The sequence below is a fragment of the Thermobia domestica genome, chromosome 6, assembly GCF_964235325.1.
Source record: "Thermobia domestica chromosome 6, izTheDome1.hap1.1, whole genome shotgun sequence".
Taxonomy (NCBI): Eukaryota; Metazoa; Arthropoda; class Insecta; order Zygentoma; family Lepismatidae; genus Thermobia; species Thermobia domestica.
This window is the reverse complement of record NC_137459.1, coordinates 271,326,754-271,348,065: the sequence shown is the minus strand read 5'-3', so window position 1 is coordinate 271,348,065 and position 21,312 is coordinate 271,326,754. Positions and strand designations below refer to the sequence as shown.

The 21,312-nt window shown below is 33.7% G+C and overlaps 1 protein-coding gene across 1 annotated transcript in view; it reads left to right on the top strand.

The window, feature by feature from the left end:
* LOC145688487 (uncharacterized) overlaps positions 1–18,497 on the top strand; it is a 217,520-nt gene extending 199,023 nt beyond the window's left edge. Inside the window, exons 2-3 of the mRNA XM_081762795.1 lie at positions 2,994–3,206; positions 15,153–18,497. Coding sequence (XP_081618921.1) covers positions 2,994–3,206; positions 15,153–15,308 — 369 coding nt within the window. The 3' untranslated portion in view covers positions 15,309–18,497. The remainder of the gene's footprint in view (positions 1–2,993; positions 3,207–15,152) is intronic.
* The last annotated feature ends 2,815 nt before the right edge of the window (positions 18,498–21,312 follow it).

Here is a 21,312-nt window from a genome sequence, read left to right as displayed (position 1 = left end):
CGAAATTCAATCTCAACCAGTTTACATGATAGAGGGTCGTAAAAAATACTTTTTTTTTTTTTGAATGACATTCATTCGCTCATGAAACGCTTATAGGTATTTCTTATAGACATGAAAACTTGAAATTTGGCACATAGGAAAATCTAATATAAATAAAGGAAACATTTTAAAAACTGGAAATTTCCCTCTCCAAGGAGGAATTAAGGGACTTGGGCAAAATTTGTATAATTATATTTTATATAGTCACATCACTTAATCCAAAACTTATAAAATACTTTTTGTAGACATATGCACTTGAAATTTGTCACAAAAGTAGGATTTGTCACACATGAAGAAGAAGAAAAAGTCCCGAAACTAGAAATTTTCTCCTTCAGGGAGGAAAACTAGGGATAAGCGCAAAATTACATTTTCTTTTGCCACTTGACTCAGAACTTATAGCGTACTTCCCGTAGGCACATAAACTTGAAATTTGGTACGTATAATTTTAGGACACGTATGATTTTTGCATATGCTAATATAGTAAATGTTTATTTCTCCATAAAATCTCGCTCAAAGAGGGCTGAAATTTCTGAAACCTACGTATGCTCCTCTGGTAGTGGTATTTTAGCCATAGAGTTGGAATATTATTTGCAGTGTCTCACGATAAATCACTTTCATGGATAAGTACGTAAGTGTTTCTTTTCATGTTGAATGTATATGCATTTGCTTTTCTCACTTTTTTAACAATGAAACTGTTAGCGTATTCTGGAAAGGGGTATTAGTTATGTGTTGGAAGTCAAATTGATAAAGGGCGGGAGCTCATGTGGTTCGGATTCCACGTTAATCAGTAGGTCCACGTCTCATATAGCCTCGCTGCTAAAAGGGACGCTAAACTAAAAATCAATCAATCAATCAAATTGATAAAGGAAGAGGCCGATGGATCAGCGGTAGAACGCTCACTTCTGGTGCTAAGTGTGCCTTGTTCAATGCCTGGCGGATGCTAGCTTTTGGTGTACATCGTTAGATTTGTAAGTTTTGTCAGGATACACCAACTTCCTCCCACATTATCATTCCGCCAATTCTTTCATAATTATTCAATTTCACTAATTATCTTTTCTCCTTTAGCTTTGTGGTCATGTACCAAGAAATGAAATGAAATATATTTTAGTTTAAGGTCCCACGATTATGCCCCGTTAGGCTAATGGTCACGGTGATTAAAACAAGTGAATGATGATGAAAGAATTAGTGGAATGATAAAGTGGGAGGAAACGGAAGTATGTCGAGAAAACCCATGGATACGATGTTGTCCACCACGAACATACTTGGCCGGGTTCGAACCATGGACCCTATGCACCAGAGGTAAGTAAGCCTTTACCACTGAATCACCGTGCTCCCACCAAGAAATGAAATTCCGTTTAAAAGAGAGATTTTGTTCAATACGTATTGACCAGACTGTTGATTATAAGGTGATGTAGAAACATTTAGCTTTTCGTGACTATTTAATAAATCTGACATTTTGCTTTTCTTTCTTTATCATTGTGATGCAGCCTTATTTCTAATCGCTCAATTACATGATATTAAATTTGCAATTTTTTGTTTCTAATGTCCTCATATAGCATCCATCTTTCTGTCAGCGACCGTGACAATGGTCAAGTATGACTTAACGTTTCTTTTCTTTCTTGTTAGCAACGAAGAAAATATTCTTCCTTGACATCCTTTTATTTAAAATACTTCTAATAAGTGATGCTAATAATTCACTATGATTTTTCAAGGTTCTGAAGATTCTTTTGAAAAAAAAATGAACTGCAGCTGGTTTCCTTATTTCATGACTATTGTGAGTTAGTTTTAATTTGCTTTAGTTGAAAATAGTCTTATACACTTTCTAATGCAAAGCACGGCAACTGTACTAAACTTTCACATGAGCTCCCTCGTGGCTAAGTGATTAGCATATGATACTTTGGAATGGAAGACCCGGGTTCGATTCTTGGCGACACATGTGGTTCGAATCCCATGTCTCATATAGCATCGCTGCTGAAAATGACATTAAATTCAAATCAAATCAAATCCAATGATATCAAATGAAATCAAATAAAATCAAATTAAATCAAACGAAATCAAATAGAATCAAATGAAAGGGAATCAAATAGAAAATGAAACCAAATTAAGTAAAATGTAGGGATGCGCACGAGACGAGTCGAGACAGGATTTTCCTGACAAAATTTGAGTCGAGACACAGCTCCTCCAATAGAGAAATATACATTTTTCGAGTCGAGGCATTACTTTTACAGCACATTTTCGGGACGAGACAGCCACGAATCTTGTCTCGTGCGCATCCATAGTAAAATGAAATTAAATCATATTTTTTTCGCTTGTATTAAAACATCTAAAAACATTAAAGATAGAAAAAAAAGACATTTGCAAAGGTTTGTCACGAGAGTTATGATTGACAAAAATTTAAATTTTAGTAGTTAACGAGAAAGAAAGTTGTCCAAAGGTTGTTGAACTGAACAAAATATTATGAGTGATTGTAAATTCTTCTACGTAATTTCTGAGAGAATAAAAAAAAGACGAATTTCTTTGTAAATCTAAAACTTGGTGTTGTACGATAATCACGTCGGTTATTAAGATGAACCTGATGCACCCGCATTAAACTTTTTATTATGACATTAACAGAATGACAGTACATAGTATTGCTAAAGAGATATTTTCTTTCAAAAATAATATTAATAATTTTTAAACTTAACTTTTGTTTAACTGTAACATTATGGAAAGAAGGTAAATATGTGAATCGATACGCGACATCAAGCAGAATACAATGAAATGATTGCACTATTTGAGAAAATCGAGAAAGAAACGAATTTTGTCACAAGAAAGTATACCTTTTTTTTGTAAATAACAATATATATACTTTATTGTGCTCTAGTAAGATTACATAGAAAATGCGATTTCCATGTATTAGGAATGTATGTTTATGCATAAATATTGATCAACACGTTCGTTCTTTATCTTTTCAGGCGAGTCTAATAGCGCAGGATACCTCATTGTTTCAACAACTCCTCAAACTCCACGAATCTATCGAAGAATTAAAAAGCCAGTATCAGGATGATGATGAAGAGGAGGAGGAAGAGGTTGATGATGATGAGTCGTCGGCTGTTAGCATGTTGTCTCTCTCGGATCGCGATCTTGGATCTCTGTCTTCCACTTTATCTTCCACGTCAAGCGGAAAGGTGAGTGGATGAAGCTTCAAGTAATGTCTTCAAATGATATTCAAAGAAACGTGTTTCGTTGTTCATTCCTATGTTTAGATGATTGCATATAATCAACCTAAATATTAGGGAAATTTCATAAAACGACAATTTTTGACTGTTTAAATTGTGTAATGTCTATGAAACCATTTCAACCGACTTAAAATAATGTATCGACGATGTGATTCCAAAGAACGTCTGTTCAAGGGAACCTGCTAATAGTACAGTTTCGAGTATTGGATGGGATAATGAATTTGTCTGAATTATTGTATCATAAATTATATTAGAGATTGAGATCCCTTGTGCCTATATGGTTATGGTACACACACCCTCGGCGCGAGAGACCTGGTTTTGATTTCTGGTGGAAGCTCATATGATTTTATCTCAAGTTAATCTGTAAGTCTGCGTCTCACATAGCCTCGCTGATGAAAGAAGCGCTAAACTCAAATTCAAATCCAAACCCAGAAATTAGATATTCTTGTGTGATACGTCAAAGAATATCTAATTTCTGGATTTAGATTTGGATTTGAGTTTTGCAATTGCCAAACGATTCGTCACAGAGTTGTGGGAAAACAGACCTGTGGGTTTTATTAGACAAGATTGGATTTAATTAAATATTGTACTACACTTAAAGCGGTATTCCTACTTAAAATGCTACTTAAAGCATTTATGCTCAACATATTGCACACATTTGGAGTAAAACTATGGAATCCCTAATCGCACAAAGGGAATTCGTGAATACACATACACGCTTCTTGGGACACACTTTGTACTTACAAGATACATTCGCGAAGTGTCCTCTCGGGATTCGTGTAAAATTGATAAAAGTGCAAAGTTCTCCGAACCCCCAATTTGTATTGTACTAATTTTAGCGTCCCATACGGGTAATATGCATATTTATGGGCCTTAACATATCCGGAATTCAATCATACAGTACTATGACGCTCGGACACAAAATTTATTTTAGCTTCTTTAGATATAACTGAACATGAATGTGGACATACGCAAAACAAATTGAATCAAGTACTGCTTCTCTGACACATGTTACTACCCCGGCCGCCATCTTGGATCCATCATATTGGATTCAACTTTCGTTTTTTTTTTTTTTTCAAATGGGAATAGGTGCGCGTGATACATCAAATTCATATACAATTTTCTCGGAAATTCATTGGTGTAGAAAATTTTGCCGTAGCTTGTACCGTTTGGAAGGTATTGCATGTTAAATGTCAGGGACTTCATGAATATTGATTCAAATAGAAAGTTGTGCACCCCGTGTGTATGTGTATTTTTTTACGTGTTTTATCGTTTACGATATATTCTCTGAACGTACATACATACATACACACAGACATCAATACGAAAATCGTAGGTCTTCACCCAAATCTGGTCCTGCCTGTATTTACATTAAGTATTTTGAACCTAATACAATACTTCCTTGTTATGGTATAACACGGAAGTAATAACAATCACTCAAAGAAATATAAAAGATTACGACACCAATGTTGTAAATAGTTTATATCTACATTATTTTTCAGTTAGAAATTGTTTTGATTTGTCAACGTCAAAAACGTAAGCGTAACTGATATTACTTTACAATGTCTATTCGCAAAGTGCCTGGTTGGATTTAACATGCAATACCTTCCAAACGGTTCGAACTATGGTGAAACTGACTACCCAATGAATTTCGGAGAGAATTGTACATACATTTGATGTATCACATGCACCTATTCCCACTTGAAAAAAAAAAAGAAGAAAACGGAAGTGGAATCCAATATGGCAGATCCAAGATGGCTACCAGGGTGAGTAACATGTGTCAGAGAAACAGTACTTGACCCATTTTTTTCCATATGCCCACATTCATGTTCAGTTACATCCAAAGAAACTAAAAGCAATTTTGTCCGAGCGTTATAGTAGTGTATATTGAATTCCATATATATGAAGGCCCACAAATATGCATATTACCCGTATGGGAAGCTAAAATTAGTGATGCGCAGACCTTGTTAGACTTTGCTTATATTTTGACTTCTAGAAAGTAGTGATGCGCACGACACGAGACGAGAGAATTTGTCTGACAAAATTAGATTCGAGACACAGCTTTTCCAATAGAGAAATATACATTTTTCGAGTCGAGACATCACTTTTACAGCACATTTTGAAGACTACAGCCTTGAATCTTGTCTCGTATGCATCCCCACTAGAAACGAGGAAGTAGACAACTTTGTAGAGTAACAAATAAGTGGTTAATTCTTAATAATATAGAATTCTTTATTACACTCAGGATTCAAGGGCTAACCATCCTGACTGATTTTTTTTTTTAATTTCCTTGAAAACATGCCAAGCAAATACTAGGATAGTACCTCAAATCAGGAGCCAACGAAGCTGCTTTATTAACCCTTTTGGCACTAACGCTGCGACACACACACATATAATCAGGGACTTACGCACGAGGTGGGTCCGAGGGTCCGGAACCCTCCCCAAAATTTCGATTTTTCCGTAAATTTAGCCTAATTTTAGGGGCAAGTTTAGAAATTTTTTATATATAATACCCTCCTATTGAGTTTGGACCCCCCGAAATAAATTCCTGCGTACGCTACTGCATATAATGAATTATTGTCTCTCAGAACACATATTAATGCTTCAAAGTTATTTCTTGTCTTATGTCCAAAGGACATAATTTTATAACAAAATGCATTATCTGCTCTTTGAGTTCGACTATATTGGGTGATGATATCCCTCCAAGTTAGGGCTTGAAACAAGATTATATGTTTTAGAGTAGCCTAGAAATATTTCTTTGTTTCGCAAAGATGGAAGGGAAATAATATTTATCAGTATTGTTTGGCGGTACTTTAGGTCCATAATTCACGTGCACATATTAAGAAATGAACATTATAGCATTTTCCCTTCCTCTCTCCCTCTCCCAATTCTCCTTCTAACATACAGAAAATTTTATATGATTTAGTTTTGAGACAAACAAGGGAATTGAGTGCACTTTTGGATGCTTTTTATGTGGGTTTGTTGCACATTTATTAGCGAATGTTAATTAAGTGGTGTAATTTGAGTGCAATATCATACAAGGTATATTACAAGAATAAAAGCGTTGTTGTTAGGTTCGATTCTCCGATAGTGTATCATTTACATTGTCAACAAGATTGAGAAATATTATTCCCTCGTAACTAATGTATATATTGCAACGAAACTTGGCATACACATTACATATAGGCCATAATATTTTCCAATGCAGATTATATTTGGATGCCTGTAGCCGGCACTACTGTAAGAGGCGCCAAATTAAAAAAAATGAATAATATTCTTATTTATCCAAAATTTCCATTCTTCCTACGTTATAAACACATGTATGTGGTACAATATTTGAAAGCTTGTTTCAGTCTGAAAAGAGTAGCGTATTTACTATGATACTCAAATAAATAATACTGTGTTTGAAAACTTTTATTTTGCATATCCTGCTTTTTCCTTAATTGTATGCTTTTGCCATTGGGAAACAGGATTGAGAAATGTTTTCCTAAGTAACTATTCTAAATATTGCAATGCATCTTGCCACACGCATTACGTATAGGGTGTAGTATTTTTCAAGAAATGTTAGGGTGCATGTAGCCGAGACCGCTTCAGAGGGGCACCAAATTAAAAAAAAAAAAAATGGTTGAAAATCTCCCTGTTTTACACTAAATTTCCCTTACCGTACATAATGCACACTTGCACTTAATACCACATGAAAGCTTGTCTCATTCTGAAGAGAATAACGCATCAGTCATACTACTTGAGTGAATAGTGTTGAAGCAGTAGTTACTTAACTGAAACTCTACATTTTCCTTTTAAAAATGCAAGGATCTAAAATGACTAAATGGATTTTACAAAATAAATAAATAAATAATATGTCTGTTTTCTCCTCCTTCTTCTTCTTTTGTAACAACTGAAATTTTAATTTCTTTTCTAAATCTAATTTTCGGCTTCCAATTTGCTTTCTTACAATTTATTTTATGATCAAGAGACCTTTGTAAATGTAATAATAGTACTATACGCCACATGTTCCACCAGATAGCGGAAAAATTCGAAAGTTTATGGATCACTTTTTAATGCAACTATTTTGTGTTTTTTATGTAAGTAACCCAGATGTAGTATTGAGAAAATAGATGCACATTTTTAGCAACTTATTTTAAAACTGAAACTATTGTAGTGTATTTGATTCAAATTATGGGATTACAAAATAATAATAATAATAATAATAATAATAATAATAATAATAATAATAATAATAATAATAATAATAATAATATGTGCGATTTTTGCGTTTGTAATTATCATAAGAGACTATTTTGTTTCCTTCTTAATGCATGTCTTTTCGTTTGCATGTTAATAATTATCCAAATATAGTGTAAATAGTGTTGAAAACATTTTTTTTTAAATGAAACATTTTTCATTTGTAATTAACCGACATATGAAGAAAGACATTTTATTTGTTTGTATACTAATACGCGACTATGTACTAAAAAACAACAACAAAGACAGTTCTATTGCTTTCTTTTTTCAGATAATAGTTGAACACTTACAGCGAATTTGATTAAACGCGAACGAAATTCGTTATGCACGATTCCAAAATTTATCTTTTACAATGATATTCTGTTCCAGTTGGAAATCTCTTGTTGAAAAATATATATTTAAAGCCAAATTTAAAACTAGGCATGCACTGAGAAACACAAACAGAAAAATAATTATGATCACATAAAGGTTATTGTTTCAATCCAAGTCTTAAAGTATATTTTCGGATATGGCCGTTTTTGGGCTTTATTGTATTTTTATGTGAGTTTTACTCAAACCCAAAAATGCCAAGTGTTTTTTTGGGGAAAGGTTAGAGAAAATACTAAGAACCCTGATTTGTCTCACTGTAATGCCAAACCTTCATCCAGATTATGGTGGACAGGGACAGTTGAACTGAGATTTTCATTGCTTGCATTTCTACTATTTAATTCTGCTTGTAAATGTAATGTAGTTTCTTTCCACTTTGCCTTTTGATAAAGAAAACTCACTTAAATGTTTGGAATATCTATTGCAGGGAAAACCTTGCAATTCATAAAACAAAAAAAGAAAAGAAAAGAAAATTGTTTCATACGATATGAAATAATACTAGACCAGAAGACAATGCCAAACTGGAGCTCTGAGTGGCTTCTTTAAACTGACACTCATCATCTTATTCTTTATTTTAATAATCTGTTTCATACATCATTTACTAGTGATATTTTACTATATTAAAATTATAGAACATACTTCTGCGTACATTGCTTTACAATATCGGTTACTGGCATATCATCACTTTTTTATTTTATTTTATGATGTGCCATATAAACCAACAAGTAAGTGTTAGAAGAGAGAAGAAAATAAGAGAGGAGAGTGCAATTGGAACGGGCATTCGACAGGGGTGCTGTTTCTTGCCAATATTATTTAACATCTATCTAGAAGAGATAGTGAAAAAAGAGCCTGTATAATGAAAACGGCATTTCGGTAGGAGAAAGAATGATTAGATGTATACGGTTTGCAGATGATATGGCACTTGCTGTAGAGCGTGGAAAGAAAATCAATAAGATGTTAGAAAACTTTCGGAAAGGATGTGAAGAATATGAGACGAAAATAAATGTTAGAAAGGCAAAAGCCATGGTGATTGGAACGAAGCGGTCAGTGTCAAATATAGATGCAGAAGGGAACAAAGTAGAACAAGTGACTAATTTTCAATACCCGGGTAGCATTATTAGTGGTGATATGAAGTGGATGTGAATGTGAAATAAAAGTAAGGATAGGACTGGCGAAAGAAGCCTTTAGGAGGAAGAAAAATCTATTTGGTGGGACTCTGAATAAAGAGTTGAGTAAAAGACTCATAAAAAAGGCTTCGTGTGTAGTGTTATACTGAATGGGGTTGAAACATAGACATCACCTAAAAATGATGAAAAACGACTGGAAGCTTTCGCAATGTGGGCGTGGTAAAGAATTAAGGGAATTAGCTGGGTCAAGCGGAAAACAAATAAGAGCATGTTGGGGAAAAATAACGATTTTAGATATTATTAAGAAGATGATAAGAAACTGAATGGAGCATTGGTTAAGAAGGAACTGTACAATGAGGGACGTGCTAGAGGTTACGGTGGCAGAGAAGAGAGGGAGAGTGCAAAAGAGGTTACAATTAATGGACGGTATCAAAACAGAAAAATCGTACCTAAAGACGAAGAGATTAGCTGAAGACTGTGGAGCATGGAAGCTTTCAGTGTCAGCAAGTGACCTGTCAATAAAGTCAGAATACCTATGACGATGATTATAGCATCAGTAGGCCTAATATAAACTTTATTTATGTATCTGTTGCTCAAGTGTTCGGTTCTCTCTGTCGATCCATAATTATCTTACAGTTTTCAATAAAATAAATACTACTTTTACTTTTACGATTACATCTAAACACACAATTATGGAACGTATTTAATTAAGATATGATTTAACATGTTCATGAACTTAACTTCCCAATGTAGTAATTTATTTGTAAATTAATTGTCCAAGATTACCAAAAAATAAATAATTCCATTGGGAAACCAGAACAATTTCCTAACTTTAGGCAGCTCGTGACGATGATACTCATTAGCAAAAAAATATATAACCAATACACTACACCTTGGACTCTTGGCTGTCTTCAGATGGGACAAACTTCAAGGCAGATGCTGCATTATTCGCAATACATTCTCTTGTTGCAAACACTAATATATATAAATTATTTGATATTGGAATAAAGAGTTTATTTATTTTAATTATTTTTGAGACTCGTATTGGGAATCGACTTGGGGCCACTTGCATCAAATTCAATTGGCCAACTCGACGAGTCAACAAAATATGTCTATATGTCTTATTACTTTATGGTATGTATTTTTATGTGACATCAAATTTGTCGAGCAAAATCTCTGCTAAATGTGCATGTCTGCAATTATATGTACGGTGTTTGTGAAATCGTGTTTGAACACATTTTTATTCTAAGTTTTTATTCGCCTGTAGTGTTACGTATATGTAAATCTCTTTTAAAAACTTGTTCTAGTTTACTAACTATATAAGTACCACTCATGAATACGTACTTAGCTGGAAATTATCCATAAGCTGTAAGGTCAGATCGTATTCCGTGAGCCGTCCTACTTAATCTTGTAAAGTATTAAATCTCGCTCCTTAAACAGTGCTGGGAGTGTTCAGTCTTTGTTGCTGGCTTCACGTGTTCATGTATTTTTAATTTGTGAGTTATTCGTTGTTTTGCATGTTATTAAAGGTATTCGTTACTATGTTATTATTACATAAGACCATTCTAGTAGTGTGAGGTATTTTTATATGTAAATGTAACCTGTTTATAGGGCATCTTGTTGTGCTCTTTCTTCCCGATTTCGTGTCTGTTTGGTTGTCAGTCAGGAGTAAAATTTTCTTCCTTTCTTTTTTGTTTTCTGACCATCAAATCTGAATTTCATAAATTATTTAAACAATAAAAGAAAAAAAAAAGAGTACTGCAAATATTTATATTGCATAATGACCTCTACCGATACAATTGTTTGTAGCCATAAACAATCAAAATGAAAATGAAATTGAATCTTTGAGTTTAACGTCCTACGATTATGCTTGTTAGGCTAAGGGAGACGATGATTAAAGCAAAGGAACGATGATGGAAGAATTGGTGGAATGGAAAAGTGGAAGGAAACGGAGGTATCTCGAGAAATCCCACGAGTACGATGTTGTCCACCATAGATGTAGGCAATCAAATATCGTGTGGTTGGGTTAAAGTTTAACAACGCTTCCATCATCGTTTCTATTTGAGAGTTGGACCTACAGGTTGACGTGGGATACAAGCCACATGTGCTCCCAACGGGAATCAAACGCTTGTCTTTCGCGCTGAAGCTGCGCACGTTAGCCGTATGACCACAAAATTGTTTTATATTTCTCTGACATTCATATCCTATCTGACTGTCGATTTTCTGTTAACAATAACTTCCGTGCGACTAGTTTCTTTAAAGATCTATTATAATTCCATGTTAATAATTCTAAACTATTTTCCTCTTTTCCTACTAATATATTTTCTAGCTCCAAGAGCTATCTAGTTCAACCGCGCAAGCACAAATTATTTAGTTTTATTATATTCTAATCCAATTTGGCCAAGATTGTAATTAGAAATTTTCTCTCTGAAGTAGATTTATTATTTCGTCTTCTTCTTGGCCTATCCAAAGATTTTCTCGTTACCGAACTTCATGTTTCATTATTAATTCATCATATGTATAAACATAACATTGGGTATTTAAGTAACAGCTGGAGATATTATGTCGTTCGAACCTCATGTTAAGCTGTAGATCAACGTCTCATATAGCCTTCGTGCTGAAATGACTTATAACTCAAGCGCAACCAGTCAATTACTGAAGTGTTGGGAATGCTAGACAGATCACAGAAATAAAAACATATCAAATTACTTAGTCTATTATATGAAGGCTACATTTAATCTAAAACTGTATCTCTCACTGATATCGAAGTGTTATTATTTAAAATGAAAACTTGTGCTACATTGTCTCACTATTCAAGTTCTTTCCTTGCATTATTCGAAGCAGAATAGTATATATCCGCACCCGCAAGTAAGGTTGCCTGACCGGTATTTCACCGGTCTGGTCTGAGCCGATGATCCGTACACACTTCATACCAGCCCTCTTATAACTGGTGTTTCGAAATCTGTATCTAGTTCGAAGTATAAATTTAAAAAGTAATTTTCATTCTGTAAATCTAGAATAGTCACTCTTCACCATCTATCAGCGATTAATATATTTCGTTCATCTCTAGATAGTTTTAAAGAGATGACATGAACTGTCAGGTAAAATTTGAAATTTACTTGTAAGGAATTTTATACATTTATTAAGGGTGAAAAATGGCTTCTTAAAGCGATTTCCCGTAGTTGAAATATCATTTTGAAGAGGAAATTTAATTTTTTAAAATCTAAAATTGTCACGTAAGGATTAGTATACTTTTGTTCATCTGTTACGATAATTTTAAAGAAGTGGCACACACTGGTAAATACAATGACGTGATCTATACTACTTCAGTTTCTAATTTCTACCAGAATGTATCTATTAAGCCTATTAGTGAATGCACTAACAAGGAAAGGACATGAACCTGTCAACGGGACTTCCTAATCAAACCTAATCCATTCGATAGACATAACAAAGATATGCTCATAAAGAAAAAGTTCCATGGACAATGGAGTAAGTCCCTGGGGCCCATTAACCCTGTTAGTATAAATAAAATCGTAGACTTGCAGTGAAATAGCTATTGCATCGACACTGTTCATTGGAAAGTCATGGTTTGTAGTTCATTCTCTTCAGCATGAAACGGGCTTTCCAGAGGTGCTATGTGTTGGGGTCCACAGGGGTGCCCATCCCCCCAAAGCTGATGGCGCACTCCCCCCAAAACTAATAATCTCTTCCCTTCTCAAAACCCAAGTCCTCTAAAAACAATTGCCCGTGTAGCAGTAGTTTTTATAGTACTAGTAATTGTTATTTTTGTTGTTTTTATTTCCTGTAGTAGTATTATAGAATGCTTGTAGTAGTAGTAGGGGCAGTAGTAATTATAAAAATGGCATTACTTTCATTAGTAGTCTTGGTAGTGTACAATACTAAATATGTTCTATAAGGATATTGAAGGGTATAAAAACTTCTACAGACTGTGTATGGCACAGGTATTCTTTTTTTACAATTAGTAGTATTATTTTTTTCTTTACAAAATATTGATATAATTCCCTTGTACATGAAAAGTAAGACGCAAGTTACAAGTTATTGAGTTTGATACCAAAAGAAAATGTTATCCTCGAAATTAACCTACAAAAAGGAGTGATATCCAACAAAAAAACATTCCTGTAAAAGAGCCAAGTACGAGTGGCCTTAAAAAGAATTGAAATCAAAAATAGGCGCCAAGTTCTGGTGGACAACAGTTACAAACACTCACTGGTTCACTTCAATTTTAGATTTGAAACTTGGCTGTTGTCTGTATGGTCACCACTAGCTCACAATTATGTCAAACTACTTTATAATTTTCAACAGACAACATAGGCAAGTTTCAAATCTAAATTTGAAAGTGATTCCTTGAGTGTTTGTAACTGTTGTTCACCAGAACTTGGCGCCACCCTTTCATATAGCAACTTGCGCGGTACTTCATTCATCGAGTATCGAAGCAGGGGGTACGGGGGTTCACCCCGGAAATTTTTTGAAAATCAGCTTCTCAAAATCGTGTTTTAATGCTATTCCGACAGTAAAATTGCTAGTTCGAAAGTAGAGTAAAATCCCCCCCCCCAATTTTTTCTCAATGGCGCAGCTTGCGCCATACATCCCCCCTGTGGGCGGCCCTGGGGGTCCATATCTTAACTGAACAGGGGAAATTGGGAGAATGTCGAGAAAATTCCCCCCATAAATCCCTCCCATCAACTTTGGACCCCTCTGGAGTGGCCCTGGGTAAAAGCACACAATCCAAATGTATCTCGAAAAAAATATTATAGGGGTTAGGAAATGAGTGCACCAAGTTTTGTTTTGATAGACGGAATAGATTTGAGGGAAAACTTGTATAGCAATACACTTTTTCCTTCATATCTATTCCAGAACACAGCTTAAAACTTATTACTATGACATGCTAAAATATTATAAGGGTTATTATTGCATGTTGCTTCTGTTTATATCTAATTTTTTTGTTTTATTTTTTTATTATATGAGAATATATTCGCATCCTATGAACATATCTTTATGAACATATCTTTGTTATGTCTATCGAATGGATTAGGTTTGGTTAGGAAGTCCCGTTGACAGGTTCATGTCCTTTCCTTGTTAGTGCATTCACTAATAAGCTTAATAGATACATTCTGGTAGAAATTAGAAACTGAAGTAGTATAGATCACGTCATTGTATTTACCAGTGTGTGCCACTTCTTTAAAATTATCGTAACAGATGAACAAAAGTATACTAATCCTTACGTGACAATTTTAGATTAAAAAAAAATAAATTTCCTCTTCAAAATGATATTTCAACTACGGGAAATCGCTTTAAGAAGCCATTTTTCACCCTCAATAAATGTATAAAATTCCTTACAAGTAAATTTCAAATTTTCCCTGACAGTTCCTGTCATCTCTTTAAAACTATCTAGAGATGAGCCAAATATATTAATCGCTGATAGATGATGAAGGGTGACTATTCTGGATTTACAGAATGAAAATTACTTTTTAAATTTATACTTCGAACTAGATACAGATTTCGAAACACGAGCTATAAGAGGGCTCGTACACTTTGTTGCTTAGATTGAGCGTAAAAGACTAATAATTTTCTTATTTTCTCTAAATTAACAATAAAGTGCAGTAGAATAAATGTTTGAGTCACTAGGTTACAATACTTGATTTGGAAATATCAAAAGTATCCACTTATATACATATAATATTTTTGTAGTTGCATAGCCTTATTTAGTATTATTTATTACTGTCTTTGATTCTTACTCCGGAGTTTCATATATGATAATTCTTTTGTTCTTTGATACAATTGAATGAGCATTTTAATGTTATGATTTCGCTCATTGTTTCTATCAACATGGTTATTGTAACAGTTCCATGCTTCCTACAAATTAGTCATATTGCATAGGTATATTACGTAAATCATGTGAATATTGTAGGTAATGTACTATATTAAACTAATACACAATATAAACACAGTTTTATTCGTTGGGAACAAGAGACATTTAAGTAACCATATAGAAAAAATAGCAAATCAGAACATTCATCCCAATATAAATTAGTGGACTGAAATTTAAAAATGACGCCAGTTTGTATAATCTAAATATTGTAATATTAACGAATCATTGCCTAATTAACTGATGATTGATTTAATTTCATTTTCTTTTCAGTTTTACACGCTGTCGCCACATACGAGTTTTGTAAGGCAACGTGTATCCTATCCGCCCACAGCCAGGAACCGTGGCCGTCGGCTCAAAGTGCACCATCGCAGCGAAGGGTCTTACGACTCAGGAATCCATAATTCAGATCATGAAATTTTTGTGTAAAAAAATATTCATTTTCGTTTTGTACAGTAGAACTACTTCTGTGAAGTGTTTTGTAATTGTTGCGCTTAAAGAAATGTTATAGTCAATTTTCCTTGATATAAAAGTATTTAGTCTTTATAATTTCTATTCTACACCGATTGGAGGCGAGTTGATTTGTGTTAATGTCTAATGTAACCATATGTGTTAATTCTGTGAAGATAACGAAAATGAAAAATTTAGTTAAAATGCGTTTGTTGTTCTGTTTTATAACTGAAGGCAATATACTTGAATCATTAAATGTGTTATCCAAGTATATCAACAATTTTCTATTTTTTTTTTTTTTGTTATTTGTCATTAGTTATTATTTTTATGGCCTATTAATTCACAACATGGTATTATTAAAATTAATATGTATCAGTTACTGTTTCCGAAAAATCATATCTGCTTACAATTTTCTTACAAATTCCTGGAAAATATTTTTCGAAAAGTTGAAAATGCGTCATTTATGCTTATGAATTATCAATCCTAACAACTAGTACTTTTACAAATTACGTTTTCTTTCTTATTAAATAATATAATCCTGTGAAACTGGAATTGTTTCAGAAAGTATTGTGTTTTTATTCGCGAACAGTTAATCAAATCATTAGTTAGTCACTTCCTTCCCGCTGTCTCTGGCAACTTACCTTCTTACATTGAAAATAATTGTTTAACTACTTCCTGCAGAACAGAGAAAGGAACAATGTGAATACTAATTAATTTATAATAATAACGTTCTTTATTACGTAATTTCACAACAAAAGTTAATATTTGAATAATAAATATTAAAATTAGAAGCTACACTGCAGAAAGTTCCTTTCAGTGTAAAATAACTTCAGTTGAAGGAGTAATGCAAACGCCCAAGTAATGTGTGCACTTCCAAACGCACATAAACGAGTTATAATAATGCCACTGAGTAGTATATTGTATAGCATATTCCTGAACTTCTTAACTAATAGTTTCTCTGAGCGCTATCCGCTAGTCTTGTGGACCTTTGCTGCGCGTGGTTCCATATTCCATTCCTGGTGGGAGAACTCATAAAATTTAATTCCTTCTTCATTTATAATTCATCTCCTTTAGCCTAAAAATCATATCCATGGGACGTTAAACTAAATTTTATGTCAATAATTTCTCTGAGCCTTCATAAATATACATGATTTTTAAATGTCTTTTTTAAATTGGAAAACATATTTGAGTTTTTAGTGAAGATATGATTAGAACATAGTTATATCACAACTATTGTCATTCATTTTCTGATATAATGGTTATTCGGATATTATTGAGTTTCTCTTTTGAAATCATGTTTAATGTTTCATTGTTCTGATCAGCACATTTTAACCTTTGGAATGTACGGTTAGTACAAATATATGCTTATTTTACTTTAGCTCACAAAAACCTACGAAATCACTGTAGTCATGTTTCTTCCCTTGGCTACGTAGTCTTTTTCTTCTTTATTTGAATAAAGACAACCAACAAGCTGGCGTGACTAATTAATTTTGTTTGTTATTTACTAAGTGTCGTTGAGAAGTCAGCCAGAATCGAGTCCTGTTCAAGTTCCCCATTTCGACTGAGATATCTTCGTTCTCCTTTCTCATTGCTTTGAGCGTCACTCCAAGGGCTTCGGCTTCTCTATTCCTGCTTAATGAAAGTTGCTTAAGGCCCAAAATGATTGCTGGCCACTTTTCTAAGAGCTAATTAGCTCGTAGCACGTTTTTCAGACTAGTCACGATAATGCACTATTTCTACAATTTCTAATGATTTGATTAATGTTATGAACATAAAAGTTACAGATGAAGTTCTTGTAATATATATACATATATATAAAAGTATGTAATTATTTTCTGCTACAAGTTCACCTCAATCGAAGGAAACAATTATAGTAGCTGGGAAGGAATCAGTTCATAAACTTCGAATGTAAAAGCTTCGGTTAGAAAACGTAAAATGAACTGTCTTTGTATGTGTTAGTATTCGTTTTCAAGACATTTCTATAGTTAGCATGTATTCATTTCTATTTGATGTTTATATGGCAGTGTATTTGTATCAGGCATAAAACCCATTACTTCTGATCATTATGGAAATAGAGTAATTTATTTGTGGTAACCTGGTGCTAACAGAAACGTCAAATAAAATACCGTAAGAAGAAATGTACCTGACTCACCACAAATGAGAGTATTATCTTAGAAATTGAAGAAAAAATAACTTTGTAATATAGTGACTTTTAGAGTAAGAGATGTATACGAAGAGGAACAAGTTTCTTATTAATCTAACATAAGAGAGAATATTTTACCAAAGATCAATAAATTCTCTGAAATATATTTTCAGTCTCTTCGTGGAACTGAACAGATATTTAGTTGGTTACCAAACATTAATGCTGGTACTGGATATTAAATGCAATTGACACGTTTCCTGTTTAAATCTATTGTTATTACGATTGGAGAAAAAAAGCAAACGTGCCATTCTTGCCATATTAAAGCAATATCTTTTCCATATATTCTTTTCTAAATTTTCTAAAGCTTCAAGAACAGTATATTATTTCTATAATATTATGTACAGAAAAAATTGACACACATATCTGACAATGTTCCTAGCCACTTGTATTATACATTAAAATTGGTATACGTATGAAACTCTTTTAGATAAGTATGAAAATACTCAACACAGATACGTTAAATATATCAAAATTCAATATGTGTATACACACAATCATTCGTCATAGGAAATTTCGTTATGTTATTGGAACGTCAACAGAGAACCTTGAACAGGGGTTTCAATGTAACGTCTTCTACAGATATAAGCGTATATTATTATGTGCTAATAGCTTTGTGAGTGTGTGACATTCCCACATACTATGATGTGTATGAAATATGTAATGCTTGGAAAATATTTTCGCAAGTGTGTGAATTAGAAAATAACAAAACGTATACATATTTAATGCTTAATAGAGAATAATTTTCGAAACAATTCTTCGTTAAAGAAGATGTTTGTTGCATATGCAATTCACAATAATTTTTTTGCCATTTTAAATGTAAATGTTTGATCGATTGCAATATTATTTGCATATCCGAATTAAATAAAAGTGCTGTGATCCTTGAATTTATCTGAAAATAGAATATAATTGTAATTTACATTGATTAATGTAAATATTCATGTACAATTTTGGCATAGTTAAAATACACAATAAAAAAAGTTTGCTCTTTTATTTTAAAACCTTTGTATCATGTAATTTTTAGGGCAATATCCAAACTTTTAAAATTGGTGTAGGAATATTATACTTCGATATTACCATTAAAAATGCTAATTGTTATACCTGATCCTTCGGCCCACTGTTCACCATAGGTTAAAATTGTATTTAATTAAGAACTCTAATTGTTTACATTTTTTTAAACTTTGCCCATCAACCAACACGATGTTACACAAATATTAACATCTAAAAATAGTTACGACTCTTGTGTTATGATCAATAATTAAATTTAGACAATGTAGTACTTCAGTAGTAATTAAATCGTACAATAGTTTTAAATCAGCAAATGCTTGCACACTAGCGACATCTATTGACATCATGCAGCATGGAGGGTAGCGGCACCTATTAGCGTGACGCACAGAATGAAGGACTGAGAAATTTCTTTTATTTTACGAGGTCTGTTCAGAAGAACCGAAGTTTTCAAAAATACGATCAACAAAACTCTCTTTGACTTTCTACTTGCTATTGCCGCATAGTGAGATTCTTTCCACGTATTTTAACAGTAGGCCTAATTGCATCATCCTGCCTTGTGTCATTGTGAGACAGCTTAAGTTGTGTTCCGTATTTATGTAAATTTTGTGGTCAGTGGCGGATCTAGAAGGTGAAAACTGAGGGAGCTAGCCAGAACCCAGACTACGATATGTACATCATGAATTTACTCTAAACTGTCAAAAATATATACATAGTAAATGCAATTATTTTTTTCACTTAAACAACTGGGGGCTAGACCCCCTGGCCTCGGATCCGCCACTGCTTATAGCATTATGAAAATTAATAAATTGGGAGAGCAGCATTTGTGCCACAAATTTTGTTCCAAATTGGGCAAGATTTTTACATAAACTTTGAAAATGTTGCGGAACGTGTACGGGTAAGAATATATGAAGCGAACTCAGTATTAGAAGTGGCTTCAGTGTTTCAAAGGAGGAACAACATCCATCAAAGACGAGGATAAACGTGGAAGCCCATTAACATCATGTGATGACGTTCAAGATCAGAAAGTGAGGAAAACTCGTAGTTTGATTATCCACGAAATAGCTGAGGAAGTAGGAATGATGGAATCGTCCTGTCAAGTGATATTAGTTGAGAAAATCAAGATACATCGTGCTTGGTGCAAAATTAGTTCGACGGTAGCTTACAAATGGACGAAAATGAACATATGTGGAAATCTGTGAATATCTTTTGAATCGTACAAACAATGATACTTGTTTGAAAAAAAAATCATAACAGGTGACAAAGCTTGGATCTTTGGATATGACGTTGAAACAAAGGCACAACCACACAAATGGGAATATAACCTTCGCCAAGACCCAAGAAAGAACGTCTATGTCGTTCAAATGTTAAAATGATCCTTATTGTCTTTCTTTGATTTTTGTGGTATTGTTCATTATGAATGCGTACTATGTAACCAAACCATCAACGAAGAGTATTATTTACAAGTGGTGAGGAAGTGATGAAGCGTCTGAGGGAGTATGTGAGAAAGAAGAGACTGGGAGCTTAGTAAATGGAACATGGGCCATGATAATGCTCCTAACCATTTACTAGTCCTCATTACGGAGTTTTTGGTAAATAACTATACGACTGTTGTACTCCAAGCATCTACTCCCTTGTTTTGGTACCTGCAGACTGATTTCTCTTCCCCTCCAAAAGTGCGTTACAGCAGTGGAAGACACGCTGTGAACGATGCATTAATTGAGAAGGACACTATTTTGAAGGTGATAAGTCTGGATACCAAAGAAGGACTACAAGAGATGATTGACAAAAGAGTTGACATTAAAAAACTTAATGGAATGGAAATTAACATAAAATCAAAGTCATGCGAATATCCCGTGGAAATACTTCCTTACAGTTCAGGATAGAACAAAGAACTCTTGAAGAGTTCGATAATTTTAAGTATTTGGAAAATATTTTGACGAAAGACGCTTACTGCACAAAACAGATCCGGTCAAGAATTTCCATAGCGAAAGAAGCATTCAACACGAAAAGATTAGCAGCCTTAATATTGAACTAAGGAAAAAGTTCGTCAAGTGATATAGGTCTATTTATAGTATTGGATTGTATGGTTTAGAGACTCGGACAGTACGGAAGATAGAGAACAAATAGTTAGAGAGTTTCGGAGTGTGATGTTGGAGGAAGATGGAGAAGGTAAAGTGGGCAGAAAGAGTAACAAAAGATGATGTTTTAAAACGTACAGGAGAGAATAGGGATCTTTTAGCCAGCATTCTTCATAATAAGGCCAATTGGATTGGACACACCTTGCGAAGAAATTGTCATCTTCATACCTGCCATAGAAGGAAAGATGTAAGGAAAGCAATGAATAGGAAAAAGAACACAACTGATTGATGATTTGAATAATGTGAAAAATATTGGGAATTAAAAGAGGAAGCTGGAGATCGAAAAACGCGGAAGCACTATTTCCAGGCCCAAAACTTAAGAAAAAAGACCCTGGACCTGCTAAACGGCAGAATACTTAATAATATAGTAATAATAAGTATCTGAATAACTTCCATAAACGGTATCATCCTACTTAGAAAGTTCGGATTCTTTCTGGACAGATTTCGTACAATTAGGAATGACAATAACCCTTACGTACCGTCGGTCAGTCTTAAGTAGGTCAGAAAGTCCTTTAAAGTGAGCCGCTTCCTTTCTCTTACCTAGGATTTCCTACGAGACTGGAGTGGAATCAGTCTCGTATCGTCTTGTACACAACTTTTGTGTTACCCACAAACAGTTGTCACTTTTATACGTTCG